A 22,806-nucleotide genomic window follows, 5' to 3' on the forward strand; every position below is an offset into this window, starting at 1 on the left:
ACGTTGGATGTGTCCTGGTTTACCACAATGGTGGCATATACGTACTGCCAAGGATTAAAGTATCGGTATCAGTCGCCGTATCGGTCAACCAAAATTAAGATATGTATCGGAGGGTATCGTATCGTATCGGAGATATGCTAAGATACGCTAAAGATACGCACATAAATAGATAGGAAACACTTTTTTATACACTTTTGCATAAAAAATTTGTTAAAAAAAACTATTGATAACAAGTATTATGCATAAACACTAAATTGAGGGTATCGCACGAAGAATTCAAGGTTTGTAGTTGTCCCATAAATATAAAATCCTTGTTCCCAACCTTGATTTCCACTTTAGTTAGAGAGAAATATGGCTACCAGCAACTTTGGAACAAAAACCCCCTAAAAATTCGTGTTTTTCTGAAAAATGACCCAACTTAGCCATTATATGACTATAGCACACCGTATCGATACGTATCATACCGTATATACCTATACACACCGATATGTACCAATACATATCGAAATGTACAGTCCCCTCGATTTTATTTTTTCCACAGAGTATCGGCACATATCGGTGTGTATTGGTGGTGTATCGGTGTGTATTGTATCGGTAAGGGCCGATACGGATACGTATCGGCTGATACGGTACGATACGCACCGATACTTAAAACCCTGTGTACTGCCCCTAAATTATCTGAAGAGTTTCCAGTAGATTGTCCTTACCACCATTGCTTGTAACACGCGAAGCTCCATGATTATTACTTTGTGATGTAAGTGTAGAGTTTTCCACTGGTGTAGAATCATTAGACTTCTCTCGAGATACCCGTAGGACTCGGGAGAAGGTATCTGCAAGGGATGCCACCTTGTCACCTCCAAGAATCTGAGAACGAACCGAGTCATATTTTGCTCCAAGACCTTCCAAAAAGCCCATAACCGTGAGTCATTCCCGCTTATCTTGCATTTTTTTTACATCACTATTAATAGGAAGTAGAGAATTTAGCTCCTCATACATCCTCTTGAAATCAGCAAAGTACTGAGTTAGAAGCCGACCCTTCCTATCAGTCTGATAAAACTCCTCGGATAGCACATAGATACGAGAGAGGTTGTTCTGTCCAGAATACAGAACATTCAAGTAGTACCACAAGCTCCTTCACAGTATCGATGTGAGTGACATCTACTATGGAGTTATCCATCGAGTTCAATAGCTTTCCCAAAATACGTGCATCAACTGTATCTCACGTAGTGTCATTAGCAGGCTTTTCCTTCGTTAGATGACCTTGTTGATCTCGACCAGTCAAAACCAGCTGCATAATTTTCTTCAATTGCTGAAAATTGGCAGCCCATGCAAGCTTCTTTTCTGTAATCCTATGTGATGATGAAGATATCACCTTAGTGACAGTATTCTTTCTTCCAGTGTTAGCCATTAATGCACAAAGATTCACAGAATATCACACAAGAACCAAAGAATTGATCCACAAATAGAGAAATCAGAGAAATCGATCTAACCTTATATGAGATTTAGACCACATAACTGATTGATCTTATGTAGCTGACCAATCGAACCAAATCTCCAGAAAAAATTCAATGAAATCAACAACCATAGAGAAATCGACCCAAATTTCAAAACCCTTAACTTTGGCAAATTAGTAGAATACCTGCGATTAGGTGTACAATGCTCCAATCCTGCTGAAATTTGGACTGAACGTCCTTAATATGATGCGGAATAAAACCCCAAAAGGATTTTCCAAGATAAGAACACACTAAATAGATATGGCCAAAATCTATTTTGGCATAGAGCCAAAACCCTGACAATTATAATCGATTTCTCCAAATAAAGTTCTTTAATTATCAAACCAGAAAACCCAACCAGCAATCACTCATAACAATGCTCTAAGCAGACTCTTCACACCATATGATTGATATCAATCAATCAATCTTTCATTCAAAGAACCAGCAAGCTAGGGGATGAAACCATCCCCTCTAGGGAATCATGGAGCTCTAAGGAAGAACTAGTAACAGCCAAGCTAGAGAAGAAGACGTTGTTACTAGTTATCTGATGATAGCAGAGATCGAATTTACTAGTTTAGGAACCAAGCTCTGATACCATGTAAACAATAGAGAAGAAAAGAGAAAGAGAGGCGATATGGGTAATCGGAGTCCCAATCGATGAGATTGGACTGCCCTGCTTCATTCATTATATAGTCATAGACTAACAATTGCACACTCCTAGTAAGAATAGGAAATACACTCCTAATAGGAATAGAAAGCAACAAAATAGGAAACAAAACCTAACCCCTAATTCTAATCTACTAACCACTTATAACTAGAATACTACCAAGGGGAGTGAGGGAGTCGTGGCTTGCGCTGGACAGCTGGCCACGACTCCTTTATTCCATGGAATACTTTTAACATGTTGATTGTGCTGAAACTTACCCAACTAGTCAAGTATAATTTTCAGTACATGTCCCCTAAATTTGAGCAACAATAAGCTGCCATTTAGTGCGGATAAGGAAGGCATTCCATTATTGTTATTACTATTGCTGTTCTTTAATGTTGGTGGTATTCCCTATCCTCCCCCCCCCCCCCCCTTTCTTTTTGGGTGATAAGTGTTCATTATTATTATAATCTCTTTCTTGTATCATAATCGTTGCAAATATCTTCCCCACTTTCTTACCACGGAAACTTCCCACATAATTTAGTGATTTCTGGATGGTTTTCCCTGGTATTTTAGAAATAGACAAACATATATAGTAGACTTGTTCGAAAGAGAGAATTGGGAGGATTTTGTAATTGGGTAATGAGCAGTGGTCTCACAGTACGATTGAGGGTTTTCCTTTTGGTATAGAGGATACCGTAATTGGCCACTCCTAATTGAATAGCATCACGTGTATCTTTTTGTCTAGGTTGCTTTTGTTGCACACTTCAATATATCTTACACTATTTTTTTTTTTGGGGGGGGGGGGGGGGGTGTTGTCCCAAGAGACTCCCTTGAACATTTAATAGGGTAGATATAGTAAGTTGACTCTGATGACTAATTCATCAAGAACATCCCATCTTGAATGTTTCTAACAGCTTGACAATTGGAGATGATAATAATGACATTTCAGAGAAAGCATTATATGACAAAAAATGAATTGTAATGCAGTAATGCCTAATTAAGAGACAAAACAAAGACAAGAATTTATTTGTTTTCTGCATTAGTATAAGAAAATTAAAAGAAGCCAAGCAGACATTCTAACAAACGAACCTCTTCAAGCCCAGAGCTTGTACAGTGCATGCCAGGTCCCATGATAACTTCACAATCAGGAAAAACTTCAACCAGCTTGTTGTATATGTCCACTGGTAAAGTTGCAGTCACGAAAAGATATTGCGTTGTCACAGGCGCAGAATTGATTAAGCCTTGCAGCACTTGTTCAAAGTCTTCATCACTGAAAAGTATATCGACCTCATCCAAAACAGCACTGCCACAGTGCCACCACGTAGTAAAACAAAAATCAGTAATAATAAATATCAGATACTGCACAGTTACTTTGATGTTAGTTCCAAGTTACTTCTCTCTACCACTGCACAGTTAGGTGCCGTTTGATAACACTCTGCGAGAATGCTTCTGGTGTTCTTCTATTCTATGGGAATGCAAATAGAATAGAAATGCGTTTGGCACGTCCAGTTCATTTTTGTGTTCTCACAGAATGAACCACTGAAAAAGAATAGGTTTAGAATAGATTGCAAGAACACAAAAAAGATGTTTTGTTTGTTCTTTTGACGAGCTGAAAGAACAAGGGCAAACCCTATTCTCATTTCATTGCCGATAAAAAAAACTTGTCTCCTCCCCTTCTCAACTCGAACGAAGCTTACACCCCTACCTGGTGAACGCTAGCCGGATCTGCACCCTCTCCATTTCTTTTGCAAAACGCTGATTCTCAAAATGCTTCTCATAGCTTTGTTCTTGTCTCTGCATTCCATGATTTTCATCCCCTCTGAAAGTGCGGATGCCTTTTGCGATTAGGGCTTTGTTGATTTGATCGATAAAGTTGTGGCGAGTGTCTTCACCTCTGAAGCTGAGGAAGAAATCGTGGTTGAAGTGAGGGGTGGGGGTGGGGGTGGAGGTGGAGGTGGAGGTGGAGGAGGAAGACGCCATGGAAGGAGGAAGAAGAGATCGAGGATGGAAATCAGATGGGGGGAGTCGTTGGGTTATGCATTGCTCAGAAATGGAAATGGAGTCTTGAGAGGACAGTCCCACGAAGCCCAGCACTTCGCAGTCTGGGTCTCCACAAGGGCCCCTTCAATTGTTGGGTACTGCTGGAGGTATTACCTCCACCACAGGTGGTTAAAGCATGGAAGATGATGAAGATGGTAAATCAGAGAGTTAAAGTAAGAAGTCAGGTGAAAATATAGACAAATTCACCATGAATATTGCAGATTGATACTGTTCATGGGGAGTTTAGAATTAAAAAAAATGAAATCAAGTGTATAAATCATACAAATTGAAGGACCCTTTGTGAAGAAACAGAGAGATATGCTGTGAACAATTTGCAGATTTCACAAACAGAAGTTTTAGGTTTTGGGGTAATTAGGTTAATATGAGATCCCTGTGTGCATGAGGAAACAAGACTAAACTTTCAGCCCCTGTTAACAATCCTGTTGTGTGTCTATCTAATACATCATTGTTGTTGAAAGATTCAATTGGTGCATATTTCCTGTCTTAATCTCTTTTTCGTTCCCAGTTTCAGACTTCGAATTTACGATTGCTTACTTTCTTTCTTCATCTTATCTGTTGAATTCTTTGTTCCATGGATTTAATGATATCAGAGAACTTTCATCTTCACATGTTTCTGACTTAAGAAAATAAAATGTTACGCAGAGCACCATTTTTATCCCTATTGTGTCTGAAATCTTAAATCTGAACATTGATAATACTTTATCAAAACAACCCTTTGATTTGGTAAAGGTGACAATGAGGATTTTGTAAATACAAGCTGTCGACCAGACTAACAGACCATCCCTCAATATTTCCTCTCCTTTTTAAGTGTAATGGTATTTTAAAAGACCATTTCATTAAAAAGTACTTCCTTATTTAAGTTAAATTTCATCATAATGGTTTGCGTGCACTTATTGATTTTATTGTAAGAAGTGAGTTTTTATAAAATATCCCCTAAACACTAATTCTGTTCTTTTCTTGCTCTAAAGACATTTTTGGAACAATTTTACCAAACGTTGTTTCTATTCCATCAGAGTGTTCTTACAGCAAGGAATCGAAAACGAACACTTCCGTAAAAGAACACTCTCCAGGAATAGAAGTGTTGTCAAACGGCTCCTTAGAGATTCCCCAAGGAACAGGCTTATTGTTATGTCGTGGGGCCTCCCTTCCTCTATCTTATTGTCTCCATCTCCAACCATAGTTTTTAAGGCGTTGCTAAGGTATCGTCTTACCAGCGCCTTGGCGCTAATGCGGTCTAGAGATGGTAAGGTAGTGCTCCGCCTTAGGTGAAGTGGTGCCTTACGGGTTTTTTTTTTTTTTAACACATTTTAAAATTACTTGATGAAGATTCCAAATATAGATTTTTTATTGGTAGGTGTATGGTTTTGCTAAAACTTGAGATGTATGGGATCAACTTTACTCCACCCAAAATAACCAAAACAAACAAAACAAAAACGCGATTCACAAACAGGGTTTGGATTTTGTCAAGGGTTTTAAGAAAGGGCTTTGAGAAGGAATCAAGAAACAAGGAAGAACCACTGATCCAGGCGACCATTTTGCTCCGGCAGCGGTGAGCTTCATTCTTCTTTGACAGGAGTAAAAATATAGTGGATGACCTTAGAGCTTAGGCACTCATTTTGGTATCATAGAGGTAAGTATAATAAATACTTGTATTTTTTATGTCTTTTTTTTTTATATTTATAATTTTGTTTCATAATTATGTATTTATATTATATGTTAATATGTTATGATGATTGATGATTGATGATTGATGAAGATGAACTTAGTTTATTCACTTTATTGATTTGTTTTCTTAATGAATATCTTACATTGGTATGAATATGAACCTTTAGTATTTATTTAACATATGAGTAATAGGATTCAACTAGGATTTGAGCCAAATAGATTGGTTTTATAAAAAAATTACACAAGAACACTTTAGTCAATAAGGCGACGCTTTATGCCCGCCTTATCGCTAAGGCGCTCCGAAAGACCCTTAAACACCTCCGTCGCCTCACCGCCTTAAAAACTATGTCTCGAACCCCACTCCACCCCCCCTTTTTCTTTTGGGTCCCTTGTATATTCTTTCTTTGGTGGTTAGTGAATTTTCTATTCATCAAAAAAAAAAAAAAAATTCAGATACCAGTAAATAACAGTAGAACTCCCACTTGTATGACTTGTTTGTCAGGGCCTGTATTACAGGTTTAGAGGTCATAGGAGAATATTTTACTACTTTTGACTTATCCCATGGAAACAGGCTCATTTAGTGGCAATATCAAAATTATTGCAAGGATTGCAAGTAAAGTTGCTTTAAAACCAGACTAACCCTAATAACCTTGCATTAATTAACAGAAATGGAATCTTCTAATAAACTGATAGGTTCCAGACAGAGGAAGTCTCCAGTCAGGATAGCATAAGCACTAGCTGGATGAACATATTCTGGCCTTCTGGCTGTGGGTGATGCACATCAGCATCAAGGTAGGTACTCATCGAAATACCAATGTAAGAAGAAGCAACCCATGCCAGAACCTTAACTTGCTGTTCTGATTTATGTCACGTTTGGACCAGTCTACTGGGTTGCAGTTCTGGCTCTGGTTCATCTAAAAGTACCAGGTCATGGGCTTAGTTAGGATTGTTTTATTTCATTATTTTATATTTTATTTCCTACGTAAAATTTGGAACTTCGTATTAATTCTCAGCCTTTTTTTAACATCTTTGGATAGAGTCTTGTTAATGGAGGGCTGGTAGGGGAAGGGAAGAGATCCATGAAAAAACTCGAGTTGCAGGGGAAGGGGAAACCGCACTAAGGGAGGGGGGGAAATAATCGCACACATGCCCGCAGGCTTCACAAACACTTAACCCAATTCATCTTTTCAATCTCCATCTTTCTCAATCGGTTACAAGCATATAAATAGGAAAATAAAAGACTCTAACATGGAAACAAATCTTAAAAGGAAACTAGGAAACCATCTCTATTATAACCTACATATCCTACTTTCTAAAAAAAAGTGTAGTCAATCAAATAAAAATTATATATATTATATTCCTAAATCCTACTAGATTCTAAAAACTCAAATATGGAAACGGTTCATCTCTGTTTGGGTATGGATAGCTCCACGGGTGTGCATTTGCATCAATTCAACCGGTGTTGAGAAAAACTCGTCCACGAGTTTCATAGAACGGAGAATCAACACCAATCGATCAGCATCCAGCCTTGCATGTATGAAGTCACGAAACCACAATCAAATGCTATGAAATCCATGAAGCAAAGTTCATTGGTGAAGTAGTGACTTGAAAAATAAAATCGATCAGTTCACTGAAGAGATCAACTGATTTAAATTCTTCCACAAGTTGATTTTCAACTTCCAACGGCGCCATCTCATCTTCCATCATTGGTGACCCATCTTCTGGCTAGTCTACCTATTGCTCAATGGCTAAGATCACGTAGTTGAACGTAAAATGCATACAATCAGATGTGACCAATGCTAGGTCTTTGATGTCCTTGCAGTGTCGTTGAATCTCATCAAGTTTCTCTCGTATTGATTGCATTTGTTGACGGATATCCAATAAAAGATCTAGATCCATCGGTCAGGCTTGCTATTGGAAATCACTATGGATCCACTATGGTAAGGGAACACTCAAAGAGCATGAAAAAATATTGAATATATGGAAGATTGTGAAAACAGTGGCAAACTTGTAATTAATTTGAAATTTCTTAATAAGTGGCAGAATTGGAATTATAAGGAAAGTCAATTAGAAACAAGAGAACAAAGCTTATAAGGTGGGGTAGGGGTAAACTTGGAAGCAAAATAGAAAATATAAAAGACTACTTGAGAAGAAAAGCAAGGCAGTATGGGAAAACCGAAACTAACTAAAGCAAAAAAGGAATCGTGGGTGTGGGGTTTTAATACCGAAAAAGGAAAGAGATCTATTTTATCAGAAAAAAAAAAAAGAGGTCTTATCTTCCATGGAATCAGCGAAGAAACCAGCAAGAGGAAGTTGGGTTGCAACAGAGGAGGGGGGTCAATGACTTCCTGGAAGAGAGCTGCAACTGCAATTGAAACCTGTGGTGGGAGGGCGGAACACCGAGAAAACCAGGTATGTAAATAGAAACTATTTCTTTTTTTGGTTCTCTGTGTCTCTCTCTCTCACTGCTTCTCTTATTCCTTTTTTCTTTTTCCTGGTTCAGTGTTTCTCGATCTCTCTACTCTCTCTTCAACTTCTTCTCTTTTCTTTTTCTTTCGCTGGTTGCTGCCAGAACCCTCGAAGAAGAGGTTCGATCGAAGGAGATCGAAAAGAAAAAGTGCGGAGGGAGCTTGTTTGCTGGGAATCGAAAGGGTTGGTTTTGGTTTTGTCGACTCTCGTTCGACAGACCCAACTGAAACTTGTTTTTTTCTCGGCTGAGCCCAAGAGAGTATGATGTAGGACTAGGTTTGACAAGCCAAACTAGACCCAAACAACAGGATCTTGTAAACCAAAGAACAACCAAGAACCCAATATACCAGCAATAATAAATCAGCAAAAAAACAATAATAAATCAGCAGTCCATCGACCTCAGTGTTTCAGAATTTCTGTAGCTGAATAGAGACCAGGAAAAACAGAGGCTTAGTAGTCCAATAACAGAGGCTGAACCATGAACAGCAGCTACCAATTTTAATACATCAACAACTGGAACAATCGAACCAGAATTCTGGACAGAAGTGAGTTAGAACAGAGATCAACCAGATTTGAAAGATTTAATATATCAGACAATCCCCTGGTCAGATTACTCTAAAAATTGGATTGAGTCTTCCATACAACAAGGGTAACACTCGACCAGAAACTCAAAGCCATCGGGTGGCCAGAACTCCAAATAGACTAGGTTGACAGAATAGGAAACAGAGAGTTTAACCCAGAAATTTCTGCAGAAAAATTCAGATTACTTACCTGAGATGGCTGAAGAAGAATAGTAACAATAAGAAGAAGAAAAAAAACACTTGAAAAGAACCTCTTGGGCTTCACACCGCAAAGAGTCAATTGGATCAAACACCAATTCCATCAGCCTTGATGAAACACAAGACAACTCTTCATGAAGAAGACAATAGCAACATCCATTATTTTTTTATCAAAATCATTCTAGGCTTTTAGGAGCCTCCTCTTCTTTATTTATAATGTTAATGGGGGAGGGAATAACAAAATAGAAGGTTCCTCAAAAAGGAAACTAAATATTCTCCTAATACAATAGTTTGCTAAAAACTGAAATTGGAAACTAACTAAAATTAGAAACTAGTTGAAAAAGGAAACTAACTACTAATGACTTGACTCAATTAATAACTTGACTCCTAAGGAAACAAATATAACTCAAATCAAGCCCAACTAAAAAGGAAACTAATGAAAATGGAAACTAACTAGTAATCCCGTATTCAATCTTAGACCCTCCCTTTTAGACCCATAAAAGTGGCCTATTAGTCTATTACACTCAAAACACATGGGATCAAAGGCCCAACATGTATGGAACCCAACCCTAAGCTTATTTCTAATAAAACAAGCCTATTTAGGAAACTAAACTGCATCAGAGTATGGGTTGGATTGAAAACAAAGGGAAAGGGGTTTTCTGTGCGGAAACGAAAGGGTGAGTTGTTCAGGGGGGTCGAATGGGGAAGATGGGAGGTTTCAGTGGTTCGATGTCACAGAGGAGAGTACTTCAAGGCAAGGAGGAGGATGGGTTACTGTTGCTACAAGAACAGCAAATGGAACCCAAAATTTAGAACCAGAGGCAGGGTTTCAAGTATCGATCCGTATCGTACCATATCGGCCGATACGGATATGTATCCGTATCTATCGGCCCTTACCAATACGATACGGACCGATAAAATACATGGATTTCTTAAAACCCTTTTGTATTGATACGTATCTTACAATACATACCTATACGCACCGATACGCACTGATATACCATCGATATACACCGATACTCTTAAAAATTCAAAATCAAAGTGAAATGTACATTTCGGTATCTATCGGTACGTATCGGTATGTATCGACCGATACACACCAATACGGACATAAAATGGCCAAGATAGGTAATTTTTCAGAAAAAACGCCATTTTTTTAGGTGTTTTTGTTCCAAAGTTGCTGCCAACCATTTTTCTCTCTAACTAAAGTGGAAATCAAGGTTGGGAACAAGGATTTTACATTTATGGGATAACTACAAACCTTAGATTCTTAGTGCGATACTCTCAATTTACTGTATATGCATAATACATGTTATATATAGTTTTTTTTAACTATTTTTTTAATGCAAAAGTGTATAAAAAGTGTTTTCTATTCATTTATGTGCGTATCTTTAGCGTATCTTGGCATATCTCCGATACGATACGATACCCTCCGATACGTATCTTAATTTTGGCCGACCGATACCAATACTTTAATCCTTGACCAGAGGTAGGTAGAAACAGGGAAGGAGAAGGAAGGAGAAGGAAGGATGGGATGGGATGGGATCCTTCAGCTCTGATACCAAGTTGATGCAAGGCCGGAGGGGGAAGGGAAGAAATCCATGAGAAACTCAGAGTTGCAAGGGGCAGGCTTCACAAACACTCAACTCAATTCATCTTTTCAATCTCCATCTTTCTCAATCAGTTACAAGCATATAAATAGGAAAATAAAAGACTCTAACATCAGTTACAAGCATACAAATAGGAAAATAAAATACTCTAACATGGAAACTATAGAATGAGAGAGAGAGTCTTGCAATTTGTGCAAGGAAGACCCAGTAGTTAGATTGGGCTGCCCACTCTATTCTTTATATAGAGCTCAAATCAACTATTACAAGTCCTATTACAAGTAAGATGTGAGTCATACTAGGAATAGGAATTCAAAACATAATAGAAAACTAGCATAGGCTTACTAGCTTCTAATTTAGACATCAGTCCTAGTTGAACTAGGACAACCCTAGTTGTACTAGGAAAACATGAAGGGAGGAGCATGCGGCTTGCATAGGGCCCCTCCTTTTCACGATGGACTTCTAACACTCCCCCTCAAGCTGAAGCATAGATGTTAATCATGCCCAGCTTGTTACAAATATAGTCCACTCTACCACTCCCCAAAGACTTAGTAAAAACATCGACAAGTAGTTCTCCTATGCGAACATGACTCGTAGAAATAACTTCTTATTGTAACTTCTCTCGAACAAAGTGGCAGTCGACCTCAATATGTTTTTGTCCTCTCATAGAACACTGGGTTAGATGCAATATGGATCGCAGCTTGGTTATCACACCACAACTGCATAGACGAAGTGAATCAAACCCAAGTTCTGTCAACAACTGTTTTACCCACATCAACTCACAGGTGACATGATTCACAGCACGATACTCAGACTTTGCGCTAGACCTAGCCACACAGCTTGCTTCTTGCTCTTTTAAGACACAAGATTACCACCAATAAACGTACAATACCCATTAGTTGATTGCCTATCAATAGGAGATCCAGCTCAATCAGCATCACAAAAACCCTCAACGTGACCATGTCCATGATCAATGTAAAGCAAACCACGACTTAGAGCCTTCTTGAGATATCGTAGAATACGAATAATAACATCCCAATGAGATGTTCATAGAGACGGAAGAAACTAACTCACAACACTGATAGGAAAGCAATATCAGGTCTAGTCACTGTCAAATAATTAAGCTTTCCCACCAATCTTTAATACTTCTCAGGATCATCTAATAAGTCACCACTTTCAACTGTATGCTTCACATTTGGATCTATAGGATTATCGAAAGGCTTGGACCCTAACATTCCAATCTCTGTTAGCAAATCCAAAACATATTCCTTCTGAGAGAGGGGAATACCTTTATTATTACTGACCAACCTCAATACCCAAGAAATACACCAACCGTCTTATATCCTCACTCTGAAACTTTTGTTGTAGATGTGTTTTCAAACTTTGGATCCCTATAATATCGTCTCCAGTGATGACAATATCATCAACATAAACAACAAAAAAATCCTCCCTGTGCCAGACTTCTGATAGAACATTGCATGATCACTGTCACACCTTGACATACCAAACTCACAAACCACATTAGTGAACCTGCCAAACCACGATTGAGGAGATTGCTTCAAACCATACAACGATTTCTTTTGTTTGCACACCATTCCAGACTCCCCCTGAGTAACAAACCCTGGTGGTCGCTCCATATAAATCGCCATTAAGAAAAGCATTCTTCACATCGAGTTGATATATCGGCCAATAAGAAGATGCAGCAAAAGATATTTGAATATGAATAGAAGCTAACTTGGCCACAGGAGAAAAAGTACCCAGATAATCAACCACATACAACTATGCGTACCCTTTGGCCACCAACCGAGCCTTCAATCGAGCAAGAGAACCATCAAGGTTTAATTTAACAACATAGACCCACCAATAACCAAAGCGGACTTACCCGGAGGTAATAGTACAAGATCCCAAGTATGATTTGTATCCAAAGCCAATAACTCCTCTTCCATATTTGTCCTCCAATCAGGACTAGACAATGCCTCTGCAACAGACTTAGGAACAAGATGACAAGATAAAGTGGAAAAACAAGTATGAAAAGAGGAACACAGACCAGAATAAGAAACAAAATTGGAAATTGGATGTTGGGTACAGCTCCGAACATCCTTACGCTGTGCAATGGGAACATCAATATTAGAAAAAGAAATACCTGGATCAGGGATTGTAGACAAAGATGATGAGGTAGGAACCTTAGAGACAGGGGGTGCAGAATTTGTACTAGGACAAGTGTAGATGATCGTACCAACTAGTGGTGGAGGCACAACTGTGGAAGGTGGTGGCACCACTGGTGGAGGTGGTGGAGCCACCACTATATCTGCAGTAACATGTGGAGAATAATTTTGAATAACATAGAGGGGAAGATCATCATCCACGTCAGACATAACAACGGACTCATCGGGATAAAAAACAGACTTAAAGAAGGATACATCAGCGGTGACAAAACATTTCTAAAGTGTAGGGCAATCACAATGAAAAGCTTTTTTAGTACGTAACCTAAAAAGATACACTTAAGAACACGTGTATCCAACTTTGACAAACTGGAACAATGATCACGAATAAAGCAAACACAACCAAAAATACGAGGAAGAATAAATAAAGGGTCAAAAGGAAATAGCAAAGAATGTGGAATAGCACCTTGTAATAATGATGAAGGCATCCGATTTATAAGATAACAAGCAGTTAAAATTGCATCTAACCAAGACAGCTTGGACACTTTCATCTCAAACAAAAGAGACCGAGCAACCTCCATTAAATGCCTATTTTTCCGCTCAACAAAACCATTTTGTTTGGGTGTGTCTGAGCAGGAAGATTGGTGTATCATACCACATCCAGCCATAAACTGAGAAAAGGACCAGAAAAGTATTCCTTGGCATTATCACTTCGCAAAACCTTAATAGTGACATTAAACTGATTCTGAATTTCAGCAACAAAGGCACAAAAAATAGAAAGTAACTCTAAACGATGCTTCATTAAATAAATCCAGGTAACTCTAGAATAGTCATCAACAAAAGTAACAAAATATCGAAATCCTAATTTGGAAGTAACGGAGAAGGTCACAAGGACCCCATACATCCGAATGAACCAAAGAAAAAGGGTGTGCAGACCGTTTATTGACTCTAGGTGGATAGCTTACACGGTGAAGCTTCCCAAACTGACACGATTCACAATCTAAAGTGGAAATAGATCGGAAACGAGGATCAAGCTTTTGTAAACTCTACAAAGACGAATGTCCTAGTCAACAATGGATTTGATGGGGGCTGAGGATACTTGAACATGCAATAGAAATAGAATTGTCTTCAAACATATAAAGCCCCCCAACTTTACGACCTCTACCAATCGTTTTCTTCGTCGTAAGATCCTGAAAAACACATGAACTTGGAGAAAAAGTTACGGAACAGTAATAAGCTTGAGTAAACTTACTCACGGATAAAAGGTTAAACGGAAAATTGGGTAATAGAAGAACAAATGATAACGACAAAGAAGAGTTAAGACGAATATTTCCAGTGCCTTTGACTTTGACAACAAATCCATTAGCCAATGTGACAAAAGCAAAAGACTTTTGAAAGGAGGAAAATATATCAGATATATCATCTGATGCGCCTGAATCAATTATCCGGGGTCAAGAAGGTGAAGAAAAACATGTAGTAGCATTACATGTTTGGACAAAAGTAGCAGTGGAATGTTGAGGAGACAGAGTCTAAAATTGAGTATACCGTGCAAATTCTTCATCTGCCATCTTGACCATTTTTCCTTCAGATTGTCCAGGCTGAGAAGACTCAGTAACTGCTGCTGAATTAGCAAACTGTTTCTGATGAGGTTTGCCATGAAGTTTCCAACAAAAGCGTTGGATATATCCTGGTTTACCACAATGATGGCATGTTTGTGCTGCCACTGAACCATCTGAAGTGTTGGAAGTACCAAAAGGTTAACCCTCATTACTTTCACTGCCAGTATTATGATCCCCACCTCGATTATTATTTTAAGAAACAAGGAGCGGAGCTCTCCACTGGTGTAGGTGCAGGATCATGAGAATTAACATCACTACTAATAGGAAGTAGAGAGTTCAACTCCTCATACACCCTCTTGAAATCAGCAAAGTGTTGAGTCAGATGTTGACCCCTATGATCAACCCTATAAAAATCCTGAGATAGCTTATAATACAGGAAAGGTTGTTCTGTTCAGAATACAAAACGTGCCAATAATCCCACAACTCCTTTACAGTATCGATGCAAGCAACAATATCAATGATAGAGTTATCCATCGAGTTCAACAGCTGGCCCAAAATACGTGCATCAATAATGTCCCATGTAGCATCCTTAGTAGGTTTCCCCTTTGTGAGATGATCCTGTTGTTCACGGCCAGTTAACACCAACTGTACAATTTTCTTCCACTGTTGAAAATTGGCATCTCCTACAAATTCTTCTTTATAATTCTATGAGAGGATGAGGATATCACCTCGACAACAAACTAACAACACTTTTTGGCTCAGTGTCAGCCATTAAAGCAAAAGAGAATTACCAGAGAAAAGAGAATCAGAAAACAAATCACACAATCGATTGATCTTATCTAACTGATCAATCCTAATAGAAGAACAACTAAATTGTAGACAAAAATCACAAAATCACCAAATCATGAAGAATTAGCTCAAATCGCAAAACCCCTATTTCAGGCCAATCTAGGGTTACCTGCAGTTTGGGTTGTAGGGCTCTGATGGAGTTAAAAAATGGATCGAGTGTTGCTTGGTAGGTGGGGAAGAAAACCTCCAAAGGGTTTTTTAAACTGAGCTCCGAACAGAAAGATATAACCATAATCGATTTTGACAGAGTGCCAAAACCCCTAACAGCTTTGATCAATTTTTCTACCTCTTGAATACTTCAATCTTCAATCTAGAAAACCAAACCAGCAACCACTAGCAATTACTTAGAGCTAATCCTTCACACCATATGATTGATTACAGCTTAACCAATCCTTCATTCAAAAATCCAGCAAACTAGGGGATGAAACCACCCCCTCTAAAAATCGTGGAGCCTAGGGAGAACCAGTAACAACCTTTGACGGAAAGAGGGGTTGTTACTGATGAGAGAAGAAAGAGCTTTGATCGATTTTGCTTGAAGATCAAGGCTCTAATACCATGTTAAATAAAAGAGAGAAAGAGAAAGAGAGAGTCCTACGATTTGTGCAAGGGAGTCCCAATAGTTAGATTGGGACGACCCACTCTATTATTTATATAGAGCTCAAATCAGCTATTACAAGTCCTATTACAAGTAAGATAAAAGTCCTACTAGGAATAGGACTCCCAAAAATAATAGAAAAGTAACATAACATAGGCTTACTAGCTTCTAAAGTAAACATCAGTCCTAGTTGAACTGGACCAATCCTAGTTGTACTAGGAAAACACCAAGAGAGGAGCCTGCGGCTTGCACTGGACTCCTCCTCCCGTTTTCACGATGGACTTCTAACAGAAACAAATCCTAAAAGGAAACTAGGAAACCAACTCTATTATAACCTACATATCCTACTTTCTAAAAAAAAGTGAAGTGAATCAAATAAAAATAAAATATATTATATTCCTAAATCCTATTAAATTCCAAAAACTCAAATATGGATCCAGTTCATCTTTGTCACCAAGATGGGCATGGATCACCCCATGGGTGCGTTATCTGCATCACTTGTCTGAATAGAACTCTTCTTCCTACTTTGGACAAGAGTTTTAGTTGAAATAGAACTCTCCTATTGTTTTACAGTGAGGAGTTCTATTATTTTTTTGTTTTCTTAGTTTAAATCATTATCTTTTAAGGGGAATGTCACTTATTGGCTATTACATTATCCTGCGGCCAAGATGCAACTACCCTATTAGTTCCAACATAAAGTTGTACAGGTTGAATAAAATTGGCTTTTGCCTCCTACATTTCTGCAGGATTCAAACATAGTTTTTAAGGCGCTAGTAAAGTGCTGATGCAGTCCATGGTTGGTAAGGCAGTGGACTGCCTTATGGGAAGTGAATATGGCGGCCGTCTTACACTCTAAGGTGCTATAAGGCGTGAAAGGCGACGCCATATGACCATGGTTTTAAGTATCGGTGCGTATCGTGCCGTATCGTCCGATACGTATCGGTATCGGTAGGCAACGACACGATACATACCGATACGCTACAGGGAATTTTGGGCCCTCTTTTGTGTATAGGCGTATCAGTAGTACCGTATCGTGCCGTACCATATCGGTACCGATACGTACGATACTCTGCGAAACGAACTTTTGAAAATATGAAAATTCCCATGAGTATCGGTACGTATCGAATGTATCGTACAATATCGACCCGATACATACCGATACGGTACGATACGTTTACTTAAGTGTGAATGTACCTTTTGTTGTTTGAAACAAACACTTCAAACTCTCACCAACAGTTTTCTATATTTCTCTTCTTTCTTCCCCTTTCATTCACACACCTTTTTGGAGACTCAAATGGCAGATTAAAAGAAACATTGTGGAAATGAATGGTTCAAAGAAGGAGAAAAACATAGTCCAAGAAGAACGTTGAACTTGAAAGTTAAAAAATTTGAATAGTAAGTTCTTGAATCTTTACTCATTTTTTTCAACTTTAACCTTAGATTTTCAAGTTTTTTTACAAATCTAAGGTTCATCATACTTAGAATCACATTTTGTGCATCATTATTACATGAAATCATTGGATTTATAAGGATTTACAAACTTTTTTCAAGAGAAAATGAGTGTTTCAATTTTTTTCAAATTTCTTAGATCTACTCATGCTCAATGGTTAAAAATGTTTAGATTTTTTATATGTTATGTAAAAACAAGTGTTCTACAACTTCTATGGAAAATTTTGATTTTTCTCAAAAAAATATATTTTCTTAATTTTTTTTTATTCCGAAATTAATTAAAAAAAAAGAAAATTCCCCAAAATTTTTTTAGAAAATTTTGTTCATTCAACTCTTAAAAATAATGTCATAACTTATAATTACTAAATACATGATTTCAAATAAAACCCACATTTTTTCCCCAAAAAAGTGAGGGTTTCAAATTTTTTTTTCTTAGATCTACTCAAATATATTGGTCCACACTTTATTGATTTTTTATATGTTCTTTAAAAACATTTAATCTACAAATTCTATAAAAAAATTTAATTTTTCTAAATAGTTTGTATTTTTTATTTTTTTCATTTCGAAAATTAATTAAAAAATAATAAAAATAAAAAAAAATACAATTTTTTTATAAAATTCAGTTCATTTTAGTTTAAAAAAATATATATAATTTACTTGGCCAATGACCATGATGTAAAATTAGATGCACAATTTTTTCCAAAAAAAGTGTGTATTTCAAGTTTATGTAAATTTGGAAAAATACAAAAAAATCTTTTTTTTCTTCTTTGGATGCATCTCATTTTAGTTTCTAAAAAAATGTTATTATGTACTAAATACTAAATCAATAAATATGCATATTAAGATTCATTATGTATCTTTGTAGGAAGATGGCGCCTAAAGAACGGACTAAAGATATTGGATGAGCTACAGCCGAGAAAGTACAAGGCAATAAGTTGTGTACAAAATGCAATTACTGTGATACTATCCACCTAGGAGGTGGAATTACCAAACATAAACAACATTTGGCCGGAGGATTTTCTAATGTTGCCAAATGTAACAAGTGCTCAGATGAAATAAGCAAAGCAATGAGGAAGCACTTAAGGGGAAGTAGAGATAAAGCAAAGAAAGTTGTTGAAGAAGATGATAGATTGGTTGAGAATCTAAGGGATCATGAGGATTATGAAGGATCTGATATAGAGGCAGAGGATGAAGATCAACAGCTTGCACGAGCGATGCATATTGAGTTGAACATTTTCAACTCAATATATTTGTCTATCAATACGATATCCTCTACTTAAGTATTTATGCATTCTACATGTTATATATAGTTTTTTTTAACTTTTTTTATGCAAAAGTGTATAAAAATGTGTTCCCTATCCATTTATGTGCGTATCTTTACCATATCTCCGATACGATACGATACCCTCCGATACGTATCTTAATTTTGACCGACCGATACGTTGATCGATACCGATACTTTAATCCTTGCTTATGACTGAGGCAGTCGCCTTATGTGTTTGCTTTTTTTAAAATTGCTTTGATGAAGATTCCAAATTACGTTTTCTCATTGGCAAGTGTATAAGTTTTGATGCACATGTGATGAATTGGATAAAAAAAAAAATTTAACATATTTTAAAATTGTTTTATGAAGATTCCAAATTACATTATCTCATTAGCAGGTGTATAAGTTTTGATGCACATGTGATGCATTAGATCAAATTTTTTTCTTTAAAACACACTATAAAATTGCTTGATGAAGATTCCAAATTACATTTTCTCATTGGGAGGTGTATAAGGCCGGATGCACATGTGATGCATTGGATCAAATTTTTTTTTTAAAACAAATTTTAAAATTGCTTGATGAAGATTCCAAATTACATTTTCTCATTGGCAAGTGTATAAGTTTTGATGCACATGTGATGCATTTGATCAAAAATTATATAACTTAGAAAATAAAAACCCTTACCAAAAAATAAATAAATAAATAAAACCCAAATCGCTAAATCGTGCATCTCTCATTCTCTCTCAACCTCTGCTCCAAATCGCAAAACCTCAAACTAACCGACGGTGAGCCTCCTCTTTCGATTCTTCTCCTGTGACTTCTCCGTCTCCTCCGGCGACATCCGGCGACCTCCGACAAAGTGTCCTTCCACATCTCCAGGTATGTTTTAGTTTATATTTCTAATTTCTGATTTGTGATCTTTTTTTTTCTTTTTTCTTTCTTCTCCCTTCTTCCTTCTTTCATCTTCATCATACACCATACGGTTTTTGTTTCTTTCTTCTTTCTTCTTTCTTCTTTCTTCTTTCTTCTCCCTTCTCCCTTCTCCCTTCTCCCTTCTCCCTTCTCCCTTCTTCTTTCTTCTTCTTTCACCTTCATCAAACACCATACGGTGTGTCGGTGACTCGATCGGTGAGACTTGAGACTTCATATGATAAGTTTTTTTTTTCTTTCTTCCTACAGTGAATGTAACGACTTGAGATGAGCTGTTGTTTGTCATGCAACCCTGTAGTAATCTGATTGGAATCAAGGTTTACTGATTGGTCTCAGAAGAGTAAATGGTCTTTTTTGGGTTGCCTATTCAGTTCATCATTTTGTTTCACAAATCACTGGCATTTTATTCTAATATTACATTTGGAATAAATGATGTGCATACTTATCAAGCTCAAATTGAAAATTTACCTGTAAATTTGGCTGGTTGACCAGTACAGGTTTTTTTTTTTTTAATAACAATAGGTCTTTACGTATTTATTAAAATAATTTTGGAGAAATCAGAAGAAAAAACTGAGTTATGTAAAGAAAATCTCATAGAAAGGCTATCTGAATTTGAGCTTATGAATGAGTAGCACAAGTTTTGACTCTACATTTGACTCAATTTTGTATAGATTGCGCTAATCTTTGCACTTGGTTAAATATTACTAATATTATGACTAAATTAGAGGGTTAATGTAATCTGTGAAATGACACACTTAATTTTTATTGCTGCTAGGATTGCTAATTGTGCTATTTTTCCTGAAGTGTTTTTTCTTTTTCTTTTTCTTATTCTGATTTTCCCATATCTCTTTAATGGAGGCATTTTCTTTTATTACCTTATTACCTAATAGGCTCATATTCCCTTATAGTATTAATATTCCCTTTTATTACCTTTTTTTATTCTGATTACCTTTTTACATTAGTCTTAGACAAAGAGACAAGTTAAATCCACTCATCTATGGAAACAATTGGTGGTAACAGTGGGGGTGAAAATACAAGTACTGCTGCTAGTGCACAATCAACAATTAATCCAAGCAAGGATCTAAAAATGAGAGCTAAATCAAATGATCCTGGATGGAAATATGGGTATTGGCCTCACGTATCAGGCAGAAATTGGATTAAGTGTACCATTTGTGGGAAGGATGTCAAGGGACGAATAAAACGATTGAAGCAACATGTTATTGGCGGCTATGGAGATGTAGCCAAGTGTGTAAAAATAACGGAAGCAATTGCTAAAGAGATGAGAGATGCAATCTTGAAGAACCAGAGGAAGAGGAACCTTGATTGTTTGGATAATTTGGATGTTAGCAATGGACCTACAAAAGTAACGGGACCACAATAGAATATAGTATCCGATTTGGGGGTCTCATTTCCTAACCCTAGCTCTGGGACAACTTCAAGAAGAAATAAAGCTATCATTCAAACACAATCCAAACAAGTAAGGGGTCCCATGGATAAGCATGTGAGGACTCCTGAAGAAGTGGTTGCAGATAGGCGAGATAAAGGTTCATATTAAACAACAATGGAGAACCGTGTAAGAGGAGAAGAAGAAAGAGATAAACTTTGTTCTTACTTTGCAAGGTGGGCTTATGAGAGTGGTGTTCCATTTAATGCTTTGAAGTTAAGGAGTTTTGAGGAATTGGTAGAGGCTATTGGTCAATATGGACCAGGTTTCAAGCCCCCTTCAATTCATGACTATAGGGGGCCTCTATTGAAGTCTGAAAATGATAAAATTGATGAGTTAAAGGTGAAGTATCAAGGATATTGAAGGAAATATAAGTGCACACTCATGTCTGATGGGTGGACAAATAAGAGAGGAAGGCACCTAATTAATTTTCTTGTCAACTATCCGCAGGGGACTTTTTTTTTGGAGTCTGTGGATGCATCTAACCAATCACAAACAGCTGAAATGTTATTTAAGCTACTTGATAGTAAGGTTGAAGAGATTGGTGAAGATAATGTGGTTCAAGTAGTCTCTGATAATGCTGCCAACTATTTTGCAGCGGGTAGACTACTAATGGAGAAAAGGAAGAGGTTATTTTGGAGTCCATGTGTAGCTCATTGCATAGACCTTATGATGGACGAAATAGGCAAATTATGCTTTTATATGTCTGTTTTATCGAAGGGCAGGAAATTAACTGCATTCATCTACAAGCACACTTGTCATCTTGAAGCTATAAGGCAAAAAACAGGAGGAGACTTAGTGAAGGCTGGAGTGACTAGATTTGCCTCTTCCTTTCTAACACTCCAGAGCTTATACAAGCACAAAGAATCTTTGAAAAAATTATTTGTTGATGATGAATGGTCCCGTTCTAAACTTGCGTCTACAGAGGCAGGAAAGAAAGCTTCTGATACTGTGTTTGCTACAACATTCTGGAATGGTGTGATGGATTGTATAAGAGCATCACAACCTCTTCTTCAACTCTTAAGGATTGTAGATGGTGATGAGTCGTCTGCATGCCTGAAGTATATATGGCAATACAAGTGGCAAAGAAGTACATCAAAAAAAATTTTGGAGACAATGAAAGGAAATGGAAGAAAATCATAGCGATTGTTGATCACCGTTGTGAGACTATGATGAATGGATCAATATATTTAGCTGCCTTTTTCCTCAATCCAAATAAGTTCTTTAAGGCAATAGCAGATAATCCAGATAATGAGTTAGACTTAGCTCAAAAAGCAAGTGATGCCTTCGATGATGTTCTTGCAAGGTTGGTGCCTGATGAGACCTTGCAAGATAAGATCATTGTCCAGGTTGACAAGTATATCACTGTTCAAGGAAGTTTTGCAAAGAACATGGCGATTAGACAAAGGGACAAATTGAATCCTAGGAAGTATATTTCCTTTTAAAGTTCTAATTAGTTTAGAAATTTGTATACTGATTTTTTACTTTGCCTATTTTTTTTATATTATATATTTTTAGTCTCTTGATGGTCTCGACATGTACTGCTCCTAACCTTTCAAAGCTTGCATTGCGCATACTTGGTCTTTGTTGCTCATCTTCTGGTCGTGAGTGCAATTGGAGCACATTTGAATTTGTGAGTATTGACTATTGAGTTCTAAGTGCATGTACTTCATTTAATATGGTTTTATTGTAGATAAGTAGATAACATCATATTACTAATGTTTTTCAGATTCACACCAAGAAGAGGAATAGGTTAGAGCATCAACAGTTAAATGATCTTGTCTACATTCAATATAATCGCCGACTTCAAGCAAGGTTCCAAGAAAGAGAA

General features: G+C 37.2%; 1 protein-coding gene across 4 annotated transcripts in view; it reads right to left on the minus strand.

Annotated features, from left to right (window-relative positions):
• LOC122058323 (DEAD-box ATP-dependent RNA helicase 50) overlaps nt 1-22,806 on the minus strand; it is a 60,600-nt gene that overhangs the window by 33,068 nt on the left and 4,726 nt on the right. For all 4 annotated transcript variants that reach the window (XM_042620952.1, XM_042620951.1, XM_042620953.1 and 1 more), the window contains one exon: nt 3,232-3,445. In XM_042620952.1, the coding sequence (XP_042476886.1) occupies nt 3,232-3,445 (214 nt within the window). The remainder of the gene's footprint in view (nt 1-3,231; nt 3,446-22,806) is intronic.

This window comes from Macadamia integrifolia, chromosome 12 (assembly GCF_013358625.1).
Source record: "Macadamia integrifolia cultivar HAES 741 chromosome 12, SCU_Mint_v3, whole genome shotgun sequence".
NCBI lineage: Eukaryota > Viridiplantae > Streptophyta > Magnoliopsida > Proteales > Proteaceae > Macadamia > Macadamia integrifolia.